The 17,566-nt window shown below is 39.2% G+C and overlaps 1 protein-coding gene across 2 annotated transcripts; it reads right to left on the bottom strand.

The window, feature by feature from the left end:
* Window positions 1-6,178: 6,178 nt before the first annotated feature.
* ranbp3b (RAN binding protein 3b) lies at window positions 6,179-17,286 on the bottom strand. 2 transcript variants are annotated; one of them, XM_029524544.1, is made up of 17 exons: window positions 17,041-17,286; window positions 14,794-14,807; window positions 14,021-14,057; window positions 13,849-13,926; window positions 13,696-13,767; window positions 12,361-12,426; window positions 12,110-12,202; window positions 11,791-11,900; window positions 11,321-11,440; window positions 10,789-10,889; window positions 10,608-10,683; window positions 10,397-10,493; window positions 9,173-9,297; window positions 8,954-9,074; window positions 8,373-8,515; window positions 7,766-7,961; window positions 6,179-7,363 (listed from the first exon to the last, which is right to left on the bottom strand). In XM_029524544.1, exons 1-17 carry the CDS (start codon window positions 17,060-17,062, stop codon window positions 7,320-7,322), a joined length of 1,515 nt encoding a protein of 504 aa, XP_029380404.1. In that variant the 5' UTR covers window positions 17,063-17,286; the 3' UTR covers window positions 6,179-7,319. The 2 variants fall into 2 exon arrangements, with proteins under 2 accessions (XP_029380404.1, XP_029380403.1); XM_029524543.1 differs by having other exon boundaries at window positions 14,794-14,849; window positions 17,041-17,285.
* Between the last annotated feature and the right edge of the window lie 280 nt (window positions 17,287-17,566).

The following is a 17,566-nucleotide window of genomic DNA, read 5'->3' as shown; positions in this document are numbered from 1 at the left end:
GATTTTCTTTATATAAAGGCATTGTGGTTAAAAGACGAGGTGCAAATGCATCAAGTACAGGGAGGAACAGGACCGTGGCTGCCAGGATGTTTATCTTTGGTAGCTGTCTGAGTGTTTGTTGTGTACATGAGTGTTTTGCAGGGGCTTAGAGCTGCAGGGGAAAGGGGCAGGATTTGACAGAATGGAGAGATTATTCGGGCTGGAAAGACAATTGGGGTGTCGCAGTGGAAGATGAGCAGAAGTGCTACAAACACACACTGTAATACATTCATTACCATTTGGATAACATTCAGCATCTGCTCACATCTCATCAGCATGCATTTTAGAATTTTTAAAGCAAAAAATACAGTTTTTGGCAAAATGGAAGAAAAAAGAAATCATAGTTAGCCCGTAGAAGCGGCTGAATTCAACATTTAAAATCATATTATTTCACTTATTCAGGGCCACCACCTTGAAATTTAAGCAACATCACATCAAATAGTATGAAAAGAAAGTTCTGCATAGTTTACCTTCATGTGAAGTGCCACACCGGGATCAAGTTACCAAAACATCTCAAGGATTCTCAGACACCGTGCTGCTCCAATGATGTCATGTTTGCCGAGAAGCGATTTCAGCATCTGAGGTGAAACATTTTTAAATGACTTAACATCAGAGTAATTCATCAAAAAATTAGAAAGAAGAGTGTCTGTTTGATATTTGAGACAATGCAGCTTTTTCACCTCATATCTCCCCCTTGTGGAATACTAGAAGACCGGCAGCTAAGAAAAGTAATGGATAAATCGGGGTAACTGTAGGTCATATTGAAGAGTTGTGGATTAATGTCTCATCTCTCACCTGCTTTTGTAACCGGTTAGTGTGATGTGCTTAAGGTGAGGCCAAATCAGCATCTCTGTCCATTCTCTCCTCTTACTGGGCAAAAAACTGAAAAAAAAATAAAAATAAATGGTGTGTCAAGTACATTAAAAGTGCATAAAACATTAAAAAAATCCTCTGGAGAAAATCCAGGATGCAACTGATCTAAACTTTCAGCATTACAGTTTCAAGTAATAATCAGCTTTAGTGGTAAAATTTCATCAATCAAGCTTACACACAGACGAGCAGGAAACTGGAGATGTTTGCCCACTTGAAAAGTAAACTCTTGTTTGGACACATCATACCAGAGTAACACAAAAGTTTAACACGTACATACAACATAGAATGAAGGAGACCGATGAGATGTCTCATTTCAGCTGTTTCTTTGACTGCACAGACATTTTTAAAAGGCCAATGCTTTCAAGAAGCCTCAGTGAAAATGCTGCAGAATTTCAATGCATATCTTATTTTGAAGGTGATGTCATCAGCTAAATCTCTCAGTTTAAGGATCAACACGGTAAAAAGACTGCACGAACACTGGGACAATCCCCAGACTTCCTATAATTGCACAGAACAGAACCATATCGGCTTATTGTCTAATTTATTTATTTGCATGATAGATGAGGTTTGGCTTCAAACTAAAGCCTGCGTCATGCTCGCCATTCATTCCAGCTAGCATTCTTTATTTGTACAACATTTCCATTCTGGAGGAGGATGTTTCTCGTAAATTCATCATAGTAGACAGTTGTGTGCATCCTGCTTTCCCAACCCTCTTCAGAATTGTTGAACTCTGAAGGGAACGAAAGGCAAAAAATGCTCAGAAGTTCTTCATTCCACATCGTATACATCATGTACACATTAGTGCAGCTTTGATGGTTGTTTTATTACCCAACCTGATCAGGGAGATGAGTATAATAGACTTTGACATATTTACTCTCTTCATTGACCCATCATCCGCCTCCATTTCTCTATCTGAGCAGCCTGCAAATTCTTATTTGAATTTTCATATTTCACAATCTTGGATTAACTTTTGCCTCAAAACGTGTCAAAATTCACAATTGCCCTCAGTCCTCATTGCCAAAACTCGCCAGGTTGACCAAAAGTTCATGATTTACAGCTCGGCCTCTTATAAACATGTTTCAGCTCACAGCTGTTAACAAGTTAACAAAAAATTGTGATGTCTGTAGCGATAATTTTGATATCGTGCTGCCTTTTAGCCCTCAATGCGTGATAACAGCGGAGTCAGCTGGGCAAAGAGGAGGAATGAGTGGCGTTAGCAGGTGTAATTTGTTCTCAGTGCTTCAGGAATCCTTAAAAGAATCTGTTTGAATAATGACACAAGAGATTCATTCCTCGTCCTTCACATGCTTAACAATGCATATTAGGCGCTTCTCATTCTGACATCATGACATGTATAGGCTTGAAACTTGTCCAAGTCTACTGAAGTTCAGGCGCTTGCTGCGCCGGAGAGGTATCGCTTTACAACAGCTTCCACCTGGTCTGAAGTAATGCAACTCTACACTGTGTCATTTGCATTTAATGGCCCGAAAAACACAGTCTGAATATTCATTTGATCAAAAACAGAACAAATTAATTCAATTCAGAGGCGAGGGAGAACATTTTTATTTGAGCGACTGCACCAAGAATGTTTTCACTGTTCTCCAAACAACATAAAAAAAAAAACAAAACAAAACATAACGTAACTCGGGTTGGCTATAATTTTTCTGCCTCCAGACAAATATATTAGGCTGCACAGCCAAGTGTTGGAGTTTCCCTTTCAGACACCACGCTTACTGCTGTAAGAGGTCTACCGCTCTGAGGAACAGTAGTCAGGTTTGGAGCTAAACATATGGAAGGTTTGACCTCATGGTGGCCTCCATGATCATTGCTTTCCCCACGTGACCTAACGTTTAAGAATACAGTGAAAGAAGATAGAAAAAAGCTGTTGTGTTACTATGCAACATGTGTTTATCGAACAGGTAGAACCAGCTATGGATATTTTGTTTATTTTGGTGCGAAGCTTCTTTTGCAATAACTTTTCAAGGGAAGGTGGTCCAAAATCAACAAAGACAGACTGAGATTTGTTTTTTGCTTTTTGTTTTCTGTGTTGCAAGAAACAAAATTCCATGGCGAGAGAACCCCTCCCTCCCGAAAACCCTCAATTTAACTGAAATATCACATTTAGATAAAAGGTGAAACACTTTGAAACAATATCTGCTTCAGTTCCAACACAAATTATAGTCACAACTTGCTGATTTTCAGGACAGCGTTTTATCTAGAAGCCTTAAAAACAATAAAAAGAATACAAATGACAATATGAGGAATACTATTTACACCATATCAAAAGGTAATAGGAGGGAGAATTGGGTCGGTAAATAACAGGAGAAGATAAGAATAATAAATGGTGGAGGGCTGACAACAGTGATAAACGCACGGTTTTGTATTCTGTAATTTTTTTTTTTAAACGACCATTTATACAAATAAGCTCCCAGGGACTGAACCAATGCAGGAAAAAAAATAAAAATCTTGGTTAAATTCAGCATTTATAAAAAAAAATAAAACAAAACAAAAAAAAACTACTCCCCCCCCCCAAAAAAAAAAAAAACAAAACAAAACTCATTTTGGGTTGGTATTTCTCACTAAAACCAATTGCAGATCTACTGGCAGGAAATAACATTAAAGACAATCCAAAGATTTGTAATAAAGATGAATTAGAACCGAAAAAAATCCATGTGAGCTTGCAGCTCGGGAAAAATACATTATTTCATAATGATAGCCTTGGCAAGGAATAAAAACAATCCATCACGTAAACAGAATGCAGGCAGACCAAGAGCAAGACTGAAATTTGTCACCTCACAATTATATAGTTCTGACAAAATGAGTTATTTACAAAAACCTATTCTTTGACAGGTTTTAATTATGGGTCCTATAATTTGAAAGAACAACTTCCAACTTCTTTTCTTCAAACAAAGCAACAATCAGAGTGAACACCAGAGCCAGTTAAGTTCTCTGTCTCTGCTCCGCTTTTCACCTAACTGCTGTGATTGAGGTTTACAGGTCATGGCAGTATTACAGATTTGTAAATATTAATATAAATATATATATATTTTTAAGCTATGATGCTTGAAGCCTTCCAGGTTTATGTTAGTATGAATTCAGTTTTGTGATAACAGCAACTGTCGCACGGGTTTAAATATAAATCTGAGGCAAAACCTGTCTTTTATTACGAGCTTTAAGATTTTATGCCAACAACAGCATGTGTCTGTAAACTAATAACTCGTGTGTTTCATATCCATAAACAGATGGGAAGGATTACATTCAAAGATGAGGCAGAGAAGTGCAGAAACAGAAAACAGAAAATGAAGAGGAGCAGAAACTGTCAGCAGAAGTTGCTGGAAATGTTTCCCTGTAAAACTTTATGAACTTGATTAAATTTGTCTTGTCCCTAACCCTAAAATAAAGCATTCTGCTGAAATGTTGAGCTAAACATGTTCGTGTTCCTCATGATGACATTATTCATTTATGAGTTGACTTTGTGTATTAAAGAAAACCCTTGTTTTTATTTTATTAATTTATTTATGTATTTTTTTTATTCTTTCATTCCAAGTAAAAGAATAAAATAAATTTAACATTTCTATCTGCAAAATAAAAAAAAATCCAAGATGTTAATACTTACTTGAAACTAACCAAAAATTGAACCAAAAAATAGAAAAAAAAAATAGAACCAAGATAAATTGTTGAATTGAAATGAGCATTCTGTGAGCATTCGACCACGTGATTTAATGTGATGTAAAGCAAATTCAATCTATTTCGTTATACTTAACAACATGGAAAAGAGTTTTATGGATCTCAGGGGTCCCTGATCTGAATCCGGACCACCTTTAAATGAAAGACGTGGTGGCATTTGTTGTTTTTCATTTTTTTTTTTTAATGTTTACTTCCCTTATGAAAGTCTATGTAGCTTTAGCTTTGAAGACTCAGCTCGTGTTCTCTGAGGGGCCACATGTTAAAGGAACTAAACATTAAAGGGCCATAAACTCGAAGGTTGGCAGCCACTTACCTGCAGAACGTCTGTCCACTCACCTAGCTTGCAAATGTCAAGTCAGAACGAAGAAGCTGGATGGAAAACAAACCTGGTTAATACCTGTGAGAGACCTGCGGAGACAGAGAGACAATGTGTGGACTGAAATAAGGTGTTCGCTTTCTGCTTTTCAGAAAACCTTCTTTCCTGCAGTGACTGTGATAACTGGGTGATCATATAATATCTTAATGCTTAACAGTTTGCATGTTGACGAAGTGCCCTAAACGTTTTTCAGGTATAACTCTGGGACAGATTTGTAGCTGAGGCATTCTGGGAAAAACGAAACATATAAACATACAGCATCAAAAGGCACGAGAAATAAGAAACTTACATTTAGGATGACATTTGTTTCCACTCTTCAGTCTGAGCTGCATTTAAAACCAGAAAAGAGTCATTCATTACTAGATTACATTACTTTTCTACGAACAACACAGAGACTTGAGACTTGACACCAGTTTGAGTTTTAGATCCATTTTAGTTTTTACTTCAGCCACCTTCATTATTAACGTAGCTTGTGTTTAGATTTTGCTTTTTATCTCCCCTTTACTCTTTCATGCTTAAAAGGACTTTTGGTGAATTAGTGCTGTTATTCCTCCGGTGTTCTCAGAATTATCTTAAGTGGGCTTCACATTTCAGCAGGAGAAGTTACTCAGTGAGTTTACGGATGAGGCCTGTTGTGACTCAAATGATGAAACTGTATACAAAAGTATATTTACCTTCTGTAAATCCAGTGTTATAGTTGGCGGTACTGTTGGAGGTATGTTTCACTTAAATAGAGGACTCATTTTTTTTTTAAACTGTGTTGAATTTCAAGGCATCTGGGAAAACCAGCCGTTATGTTAGTTTTTGTTTTGCACTGCTTCATAGCTAAGATCAGAAAATCAGAATTAGTTTTTGCAGTCATTTACAAGAGACACTGTAGAAGAACCCTTTTCTAATTCTATCACTCCAGAAGGGCAGATAAAGAAAAGCCTCTCTGCAGCACAAGGTTTGAACGTATAGCTTTGTGTTGGACTTCTACGATCGCTACATACATCAAATATTCATAACGTTCCAGATACTGCAGTGTACTCAGATCCAATACATGAATACAAAACACATGAATTCATCTTACGCATTGTTCAAAGTTGAAATGCCCCCCCCCCCCTTTGGTTATTAATTTTCACTGTGGTGACAATGACTGCAATTTGGATTTTAAGTCAGGATCAATAACAATTCAATTTCAGAAGGAAAAAGTGGCAGGTGTCAGTCCAAAATGGTTTATTTTGTAAAGAGGGCAGTTGGAGGAGATGAGAAAAACATGGTGCGCTACTAAATGATGATATATTCAAATGTACATGACATTCAAAGGATATTACAGTTATCACTCAAATTTCCACACATGAAGTTAGGCCTTCATTCCAACATATCTTATGAAGTGTAAATGGATAAAAAGTTTGTATACCTTCAAAATAAAAAAAAAATTATGAACACAATAAACCCTTGGGATGAAATAATAAAAAAAAGCAAAATAACAGTTACATGCAGAATGTAGACTGAGTTTTTTCTCTAAATTTTGGGAAAAAACAAAACAAAAACACGGTGAATGACTAACATGTTAATTTAGAGAAAACTGAGGTGAATCCTTCTGCCCTTTTGTCCCCATCATTAACTCACATTAGCAGAAACTGTATTGTTTCAGTCTTTTATTCACTATAATATAGGTCAATAGGAAATATAAGAAACTGCTTTTAATGACAACTTGAGTGGTCTTGGCTAGCCATTACAAACAGCACATAGGTGTTGAGATGCCTCATGAAAATGATGGCCCAAAATAAATTACATTTGCCAAAACCTAACGCACAGACAGATGGGGATCGGGGAGGGGAAGGGAAGTTGGACTCAATGTAGGAACAACCGACAGGATGACTAGTCAAATACACTGTGAATGAAGCTCTTCTGGATGTGTGGCGTCCAGAGTTACGGCTGTAGAGTGAGTAAAAAGGTCCCAAAGTAGAAACTGCAGTCTTAACATGTGCCATACTTTAAAATGTAGAGGAAAACACCCTTACGCTCATCAATATGATGAGCAGAAAAGTCCCAAACCAAAGCTTTGAAGTCTTTATTTTTGCTATCGGGGAGAAGAAAAAATACTCGAAAACAAAAATAAAACACAAAACAGGGGAGGGAGGGAAGAAACGACTCCAGATATTACGCTGAATGCAGAGAAGATGAACTGCACAAGTTGGGTGAGACACTCCGGCACGGGGGTTATTTCCTGGAGCTAGACTTCTAATATCCAAAAGTACTGGTCTGGAGGACCCATGTTGGTCAAGGGATGTCCATGGAGGTGCCTACAGAAAAATGCCTCAACAGCAGCATCTTAGCAGGCTGTCCATGAGTGACGCTATGTGCTTCCTGCTGCCTGGCTCTCTCCGCCCTCTGAATTACCTGCAGGAAGGCAGTGACAGCAGGGTGACAAAAGGTTTGAGGGCTCAGCCATCAGTGGATTCTAATGTATGACCATTTTGGAGTATGTGCTGTGTGGTGCTGCTGAACTATCACGTTCTACAGAAAAGCAATTCTGTGATTCAGTCCATCCGCGTTGATACGACTGGGTTGGACAAAATAATAGAAACACTGTCTGGTTCATATAATACAATTCAACATGACAACAAACTGCAGCACCAAACGAGCAGGAAGAGGAATCAACACTTTCAGTTTCAAACACAAAAAATGTATATTATCCATCTAAAGTGGCAACAAAATAAACACTCATTAATTTGGTTAGAAGGCGTGTTAACCAATGGCTCCCCAAACATACACTTGAACTGAAAAATAAAAATCACTGACTTGTAGCAGGAGTGGAGGCTGAAGCAGAAGCAGAGGCATTGTCCTCCTCATCACTGTCATCCTCATTGGACTGCGGTACCTCAGCCTCAGGTATGGTTGTTGCTGGGGTTTCGGACTCCTGCTCCACCCTGCTCTTCAGGGCCAAGATACGATGATGTAATGCTGCAGCCAGCTGACCTATGTCCTTAGAGCTACCCTGTGAAGAGATATTGGTACAGACATGTCAGTGAGACCAAAGGAGAAAAAACTAAACAAGAAGAGCTCAATTCATCTCTTTTTATTACTCCATCATCTTATAAAAGTGGTTGTGAAGTTTTGGCGACTGGAAGGTTTTCTGAGGAGGAAGTGTTGAATTCCATTACAAGTAGTTTAGCTCCAAATGGAACTAATAAGTACATAACAAGGTTATTTTCACTCACAGCAAAGCTTTGTGACTAGTCAAGAAATAATAACAGCAGTGGAGGTGAATCATGACAAAGCTTTTTGGTTTGTGCTCAGGCAGATGTCTGTGCTCCACCTCACTGAAACATCAGATTTTTACATTCTATCGTTTAACCGCAGATTCATATAAGAAGGACATTAGAGTGTTTTTTAAAAACATACATACCGATATTAGGAAGACCTTGACTCCCTGGTCCTCTGTGTCCATGGCAGTGATTCGTACACTCTTCTCGCTGGCCTTGTCCACTTGCATCTGGGGCCAAAGTTTAGTGTTGAGGATCAACCGGAGGCTGCCCTGGGTCCTCATCACTGGAAGAGTTTACCAACCAACAACAGCAATGAACAAGTAGAAGAAACAGCATCAAATATTAACTTATGGCCTGACAAGTGTTCTGAAGTGAAACATGCATAAAAACCTTTTTTAAATAAAGGAAAAACGAAAAGGTTTTTCTCCTACACAAACAAATTACAGCATTATACACACAGAGGGCATTTAATATGCTGTAGTGTCTGTGGTAGAAGTTTGTAACATGGGCAAGGACACCCCCTTGTGTTCAATGTCAGGCACTGCAAAATAAATATGCCAATTAACACCTCCATATCCTTAATTAGGCAGTCAATGAGTCAACACAAACACTAAAACCCCTGCACTGACAATTGAACCACATAGTGTCCCTGTGCAAATATTTACAACAGCAAGATGTTGACTTTTTTCCAATCCAAAGACATTTCTGCAGGAGTGTTTACCTAGACGGGACTGTAGCGTGCCGTCGTCCGTTGATGCCATGTCGTTGAGCCTCAGCAAACCTCGACCTCGTTCTATCCATGACTGAGCAGTCTTCTCAAAAACGTACAACTTGCACTGCATCTGTTAAAAAAAAAAGAAAAAGAAAAAAAAGTGGACTGTTACAGTTTTCGTCATATTTATCTAATGCATGTCTCGAGTCAAGGGGGCTTGTCCTTTACCTGTAAAACATTGCTTTCTGATTCTTCTCCAGTTTTGACATCGACTTTCTCTAAGATGCACTTCTTGGCTGTGGCTTTGGTGTATGCTGCTGCAGACTCCTCCAAAGACTCTGACACACTGTTCACTGGCAAGATACAACAAAAATGACAAATTAGCTCCTCCTTCAGTTTGTCCACATTAGGTCACTAGAATTTTTCTTCCATGTGTGAGAAGAAGCTTGCTCTTTCTCACACAAAACCAATATCTTCTTTGGGTGGGTGGTGGGATAATAATAATAATAATAAATGCATAGCCAGTGTTGTTGGATGACCGTGGAGAACACAGTGCTGTAAAGGCTGCTGTGGGAGATCTGCTGAATAGAGCCACGTAAACTCTGCATCCACATCAACAAATGCCTGAGCATGCAACAGTTATGAAATACTTCATTTGTTTTCATTGCCACTGCAATAAGTGGACCGTTCTTGTCAATCTCCAACATAGTGGATCTCCAACTGAGACCCCACATAATAACTGCCAACTTCCCATAATGTTATTATTGGCCCTAGTTACAGGGTTGGAGTTCAAAGACATTTTTAAGACTGTATAGAAATACATTTTTAGCCTCCACTGCTGCAAGCAGATTCATCAAAACAGTATGCTCCCTTCTGTAGTCTACACCTTTACCTCTAACAAGCAGATAATATTTTCTAGTGATTTTAATTCAATTCTCACACACGTGAAAAAAATGTGTTGCACTGTATTCCTATTTAGCAGTTATTTGCCTTTACTGTGCATAAACTGGTCCAGTTCCTTATATAGAACTAAAAGATCCTTTAGTGATTACATTTCAAAGGAATATTTTCCACACAGAAATTAGCTCTAATGTTAGTATATCACTAGTGGTATGAAATTAGCATCTCAGATTAGAGATTAAATATTTATTACACTCATAGCTCTTTAGGGAGAGCTAATGAAAAACTAAAATCACCACTAAATTTGATGTGGATATCAGAGGACTTAGTTAAAAGTCTTACTTTAATAGACAAACGACATCGACTACTTCTATTAGGATCATAGTTGTAGTGTTGAACCAACTCTTCTACAGCACAAAGTCTTGTTTTGGTTGTTTATGGACATCAAGGTCAAAGTCAAATTTATGTTATCTGTAGTGAAGTATCTCATGGATTAACAGTCCAGGAAGAGACCAAGCGTTTTTCCAGGAATCAGTGGGGTTTAATTTTTACCTTTCTCTGGGGTGGTTTCCTGTGATGAGGGCTCTGAAGCAGGTGTAGTTGAAACCTCTTTATTTTCCTCATTTGAGGACTCACCCTTGGGGGGACTCTGAAAATAAGAGAAGCAGGTCATTGGAACTTGTTCAAAGCTAAATTATTCTGGGCCTTCTTGTCCAGTCCGACAAGAAGGCAGAACATCTACACAATAAGTTCAACGACTTACCAGAACTCTTTCAGACATGTTCTGCCCAAAAACAAATTTTGCCCCACTGTCTGTACTGTTTGCGGCATTTTTTGAACTAAAAGGGGAGGGAAATAAGAGACTATTATTAAGTTGATGAAGTTAATCATAAATGAAGATGAACTTCTAAAAATACTTCTAAAGGAGGACACAATTTCATTACCTTGGGGTAGAGATGTACTGTAAGAAATAATTAGTGCCCTCGGACTGAGAGTCCACTGGCACACTATCCTTTGACTTGTCTTCTGTACTGTTCTCCTCCAACTAGAAGAAGAAGGAAAAAAAGTATGTGTTTAATTTGCAAATAATGCATGAGCCAAGTTTGAAGATGGCAACTGCTCCACACTGACCATAAAAATTTTAAAACAACATTGGACATGGTTCGAAAGCTCATCAAAAATTTTACCCCTTATTAGGAACTGGAGAGACAAACGACAGTAAAACAGTCTCTTAAGGGAACAGAGACCCTTAATGTAATTATAAAGATACATAAGTCAGAAAATGTAGGCTATTATAAGTTAACTCATTAGTTAGCATAGAAATTTAAGGAAATGTGTATAAGCCGATTCTTTGACTGCCACTTCTAATTGCTTTAATCTGCTTTTGTTAATCATATTTTCACCTCATGGTAGTCTGCTGACTTTATGACAACTAAAAAAAAAACAACAAACAAACAAACAACAAAATCAACCCACCTTTGCTCTGTCTTTGATATTCTGACCAAACACAAAAGATATTGCTACATCTGCATCCTTCTTCTCTCTTCCACCTCCATCTTTGTTACCACTTGCTCCATCTTCCTCATTTTCATGTTTCTGAAAAGGGGAAAGAAGAAAAAACATCTTTTACTTGAAAAGCTTTTATCCATTAGAGGTGTATTTTTCCATACAAGTTTTACAGCAGCTAGTCTTAGCTTCCCTGGGCAGAAGAGAAACTCACACCAGCAGCATACACTCATAATACAGTGATGTCTTCAATTTAAATGCACAGAGATTGAATATACTTCCTCATTTCAGAGAGACTCAAAAATATTTATGTCTCCATCTCTTCTGTGAAGAAACTAAAGTTAAATGGTTTCCCGCAAATTCTGGTGCCTGAAACAAAGCCTGTACTGAACTGATGAGCCTTTTATTATAAACTGTGCTTAGATTTAACCACTGCTCACCAGTGACTTTGCCAGGGTGGCCGAGTGCTCTGTGTTGTTCAGGAAGAGGGATTGGGTCACAGGTGGCCCATCTGATGACTTTTTCACACCATTGGTTCCACAACTGGAATCTGAAATGTCAAGACAGAACCGAGAATCATAATTTACTGTTTATACATGTATATTCTCAAAGGGAATTTAACTCGCAAGCAAAATATAGAAAACACTACTGAAGATATCAGTATTCAATATAATGAATTATGTATTTACAATTGGTTTAATTGGTACCAAGTTTAATTGGTATAAGCTAATATAGGTTGGTGAATCTCAGCGAACTCACTGGACTCTATATGTGATTTAGAGGGTGGTGCTTGGAGAACTGCAGGGCGGAGGACACTGCGTTGCTGCTCCTTGGGTTTCTGACTTGGAACACCTGCAAAAGACCACGTCTCACTTTAAGATGTCATTTCCATTTTTGAAAGCGGTCACACATAAGAGTGCAAATCTGGGTTCATGTTTGAGGCCTTTTCCATTTCAGTGAACTCAATGAGATTCAATATTATATGAAGAACAGAAACATCAAAACCCAACCTGAACTTGGTGCCTGTCCGTGTATGAGAGTTGGTGGTTTTAAACGGAATCCCACAGGCTTCTCCTCTGGTGAGATTGAGCACAAGAGAAGGCAGATAGTTAAAAAAAAAAGAAAAAAGATGCATGGTTCTTTTGTCTTTGCTTCTTTCAAACCATAGCACGTTACCTCAGAAACCCTTGTCAAGCCTCAAGAACTGAGTAGCAATCCAAATCCTGTGTAAGATGACGGACCCTTGGACCTCTGATCTATTTCTACCTCTTTCTCTCCATCTCATCTTTAGAAACATACCCTAATCAGTGCTAAAAATCAGGAAACCAAAGCTACTGTATTCTGCTGACTGTATTTCCACATCTAAGTTGTTCAGCCGATCATGTTTTGTACTGCCAAATTTAGTGACAAACCAAATTAAAAAAGAAAGACACAAAAATTTCCCCAAAAATGCCAAATGACTTATCTCTGATAAACTGCTCCACTGACATTTTCAGTAAGCACCACACAAACTGCTGCCTACTACATGTACATGACATCAAAGAGTCTTACAATAATAAATTCCCCTCTTAACTGATGTCAGGGTAAACTTTGCCTTTGTCAAGTACTAAGCATCTATTATTTGGTTGGTAAAGACAGATCTTGATACATGGCTGAACTTGGCAAGTCAAACGGACAGAGCACAACACAACTATGTGTAGGGGCACAGTCAGAGGCCATACAGGGTCATAGTGTTCGGATAATGAAGACATTTTTGCCTAACTGCTGGCAAGTGGGTTCCTTCTCATGTGGCTGGGTATATTCAGCTTTTTATTTGCTACATAACCCAAGCTGTTACACGACTCCTGGTATGGCCAGAGACAGATGGAGGACAGAAGAGGAACAAATCCTCCTAAAATAACCAAATCCATTACATATAAAATTTTGCAAATCATCGAAATAGCTTGTTGTTTTTAACTTTAAAATTGCACTCACTGTATTTTGTTTTTCATGATGTTATTACACCTCCAATGCTGCTCTAACATGCAAAATTCCCCATTTGGGGCTTGATAAAGAAATATGATTCTATTTTCACTTAGTTTTCATTCCTGGGGAAAAAATTGCATATTTTGCATTTGGTTGAAGGAAATATGCAAAAAACTTCAGGCATCTTATTTGCAACAAGTGATATTTTAACATATAATAATTTCCCAGAAAATTTTGTTTTTTGTGTGCATTGAGCTATTTTTGAGTTTGTTGTCTTCAACTATTGAAAAATTTACATGCCTGACTTCTGAAACAAGGATTATTACAGTCTCGGGCCTTTTCACTGTAAAAAGAGACTAATGGCGGCTTAGATGTCTCACCTGGCTCAGAGTCAGAGTTCCCAGTAGGAGACTGGCAGAAACTTGAGGGCATGAATACATTGTTCTTGGGAACTGCAAAGTAGCGGACAGACATTGCAGTTAGCATACAAATTTAACACCTCATGCAATTAAGTTAAGTCCCTATGTCCTTACCAGAATGTGGGGGTGGGAATGATGAGGTCCTTTCCCTTTTCACTGGGGGGCAATACCCTGCCTCATCTTTATCTGAATCTGAAAGGGGAAGTTATTAACACAATTTAAGTTTAAATATAACTACCAGAAAAATAATTAAGAAGAAAGGTGGCCATTAGGACATTATATTTACCTTCTCCATCCTCTGCACTTGAGCCTTCAGCAGATCGCTGAAAGAAAACACAAGTCACTTAATTCTTCCGTCTCCCAAAAGAATGGTGCACACCATTGAATTCATTGGAAAATTAACAACACATGAAAAATGTTGGGATGCATTTTGCTGAGCTCACTGTGTTTTCTGTCTGAAGCTGCAATAGTGAATAACAGTGGAACGTGGTTTTGTTTATTTAGTTCACCTAACTGAAACTAATGCAATCCAATACAGCTATCCTGCAATAAATCCAACCTCAATGAAGACCATAATGTTCAGTTTGTGTTTGGTAGGTGTGTTGATTCAGCTGTATAATACCTTTGGAGGCCGCAGTGTGTGGGGCTGTTGATCTGTTTCGCTATAGTGACAGGTGTTTCTATTAATTTCTACCTTATTCATATCCATGAGGATGGACTAAATAACATAAACAACTGTCCACATATTGTAGTAGAATTCAACACCATCACAAACTACCAAGTAATTGAACAGATGAATTAACACTGCTTTATCTCTGAAGGCATGATTTGAATGCAGGGCTGTTGTATTACACTGGAGAAGTTTTAGCCAACCGTACATAATAAACTGCCATGAATGCACATCTTTACTTTTCATAGACTCCAGTTTGCACATATGAGTCAATGAACTCCCCTGCAGTATGTGATTTTTAAGAATTCAGTCCTGACAGAATTCAAGCATAATAGATAAAGAAAAAACATTCGGTTTAATACTTGATAAAAACTTGAAAGGAAACTTACCTTCTGTGCTTTATCTTTTTGGAAAACAAACACAGGAGGCGCTATGGCAGGCTTGTCTGTTAAGAGAAGATGTAGGCTAGTCATCCAAACACTATCTTAGATTAACAGCACTCCTCCTCATGAGTTATGGTAGAAAATAACCTAAACTCACGGCTCATTCATTATTTGGCCATGTTTTAATCTTAAAAGCAGCTGAATCATGACTGTTGATAAAATCTACATGGTTATTTTTGTTTGCAATCTAGCACTTACACAGGCATAAAATTTCAATGCACTGCAATTTATCTCTTGTGTGTCAACATATGATGTCACAAGTCCAAGTCATTCTATCCTACACTATATGACAAAAAAAATTTAAACTTCCAAAACTGCATTGACAGGATACTTCTCTGTTGCAGTGTGGTAATAAAACTGTTAAAAATTGTTTTAATGCAACGAGGCCAAAAACAGCTAGAAAAGAGGAAGTGCGAAATTAATGTGTCAAAGGTGACTCGGGAAAACAGATTTCTAAAGTGCTGAGAAATGTCTGATTTCGATAAATGCTCAAGAGTCAACGGCAATCAGAATACACCATAACTGTGTGATTATAAGCACCAAGTCAGACAGAGATCATGCACAGTGATCCTGAACTACACAATCCTAAAATAGAATGGGACAACACAACAAACGAAAGAGTGTTATTTTATCAAACTCTCAGAAACTCCACACAGTTGAGCAACAACAACTTAAGCCACTTTCATAATCAAGAGGGGCATTTTATCCTTTCACTCAGACATCAGCCTGCTGCTGTAAGCTATAACCATAACCAACGAGGCCAGGCCAGGTAATACATATAACTCAGCTTCGGTCCCTTAATGCGCCTACCTTCACACGGTAACTCCTGCAAAATGTGTAATCCTGTAATGTTTGCAGACAAAGGTTTTCCTCTGTCTGGGCTGGGCCTGTCACACTGAGCAGGTGTAGCATCGCTGTCGTTGTGAGCTTGGCCGTGATAGAAATACATGTGGTAACAGCCAATCAGACAACACAGACGTGATTGTTTAGAAAAATAAATAAATAATAAAATAAATAAATAAAAATAAAAATAAAATAGTAATTCCATCAAAATTAAAAAGAGAAATCAGCGGCCTTGTCTATCTGTCACAGCCCCGGAATGCAAACAATGTCTGATAATGTACGATTCACATTTAATGGTAGAAGAAGAAGGGAGAAAAAAAAAAAAAAAAAAAAACACACACAACACAAAAACGTTGTGTGACCTATATTTCACAATCTGACAGCCAGCTTTGTATCTCTGAGCGGGTTTCCAATCAGCTCTCTGTAGATAGTGAATGTCAAGATTTTCCGGCGTGCAACGATGTTAATCGCTTCAGATATCCAAGTAGCCCGAAATGTGCCCGGCTTCTGTAAAGCAGCTAGCATGTACAGTAGCTAACCCGTTCCAGCAAATACCCGGCGCCACAGGTTGCTCCTTATAGCGGGAGCGTAGCCGAGCTGAGCTTAGCCTAGCTTAGCTTAGCTTACGTTAGCCTGCTAGCTTGCTATTGCGCTCCATCCCGCATGAGTCATCTTGCCCGACGGGCAAGGACATCAAGATTGTTGCTGAATTCTCCCACAGCCAACACATCTACGCGATGACAAGCACACTTCAGCGGAATATGCGGTGAACCCAGAGGAAGCCGTGATTGCACCGAAGCATCGCCTCTAGCCGGACGTTTCTCTTTCTACGCGCCTAAATGAACGTCAAGCCAACTGAGCGCTTAGCTGCCTAAAATACCTCCGAGGATGCCTTCCTGTAAACATCCAGCATCTACAGTAACAACAGAGCGACCGTGCCTCTCCACGTCCACTCAAAGCAGAGCCTTTCTTCTGTGGCTACGCAAACGTGTATTTCTAACCCGCATTAGGATCATTTAGCTCGCCGCAAATGGCCAAACACAGCGGCTATAAATAGCCGGGTGCTAGCGTGAGACTGTGAGCCTGCTAGTGGCCGGCGGCTTTTGAGGGCGTTCCGAGGCATTCCAGGTATTACACACGGCCCGGCCGTTAGCATTGTTAGCCTGCCCGGCTAACGTTGTAGTGGAGTAAAGGAGTCAATTCGCCCCCCCAAGAAAAAACCTCGCCCGTTAACGCGCCGCGGCCGCCGCGGCTTTATTTCTGCTGTCGGACGTGCGGACGGCTGCACGGGGCAGAGTTTAGTAGCGCCGCAGCGGCGGTATTGTTTTTCTCACACAGCCACTTACTCACCTTCGTTTGCCAAGTCCGCCATTTTACTTCGACGCTCACACACCCACAACCCACCGCGCAGATAACACAAGCCGAGGCTGGGGCGTCTTCCGCGGCGGGCGGGCGGGCGGGCGGCACGCCGTCCCCGTTAACGGGGGGTTTTAAGTGACCTCCTGCCCTCCTCCTGTGCCCCTCTGTGGCCCACGGCAGCATCGTTGCCTGTCACGGCACAGATGTTTGATTTTGTTTTTGTTTAATCGACCATATTTCAACCAGCTCCAACAGCTTTAGGTTTGTCTGCAGAGTCCAACCTGCTAAAACAGCAGTTCTCTCTGTGGAAGCATACCATGGTATAATGTATTATTAAAACTGTTACCTGTATGATTTATGGCTTATAAAAAAAAAAGTTGGCTATTACTCCCCCCTCCTTTTTTTTTTTTTTTTTTTTTAAAGAGCACTTTGACAAACAATCCTTACTGCAAGTCCCTTCACAGACCTCCCAACACACCTACCTCTCTGCCTCCCTCCACCAGCAGACAGGCAGTTC

This window comes from Echeneis naucrates, chromosome 17 (genome assembly GCF_900963305.1).
Source record: "Echeneis naucrates chromosome 17, fEcheNa1.1, whole genome shotgun sequence".
In the NCBI taxonomy this organism is placed as follows: domain Eukaryota; kingdom Metazoa; phylum Chordata; class Actinopteri; order Carangiformes; family Echeneidae; genus Echeneis; species Echeneis naucrates.
The sequence above is the reverse complement of the archived record's forward strand: the minus strand, read 5'-3'. Positions and strand labels throughout refer to the sequence as shown.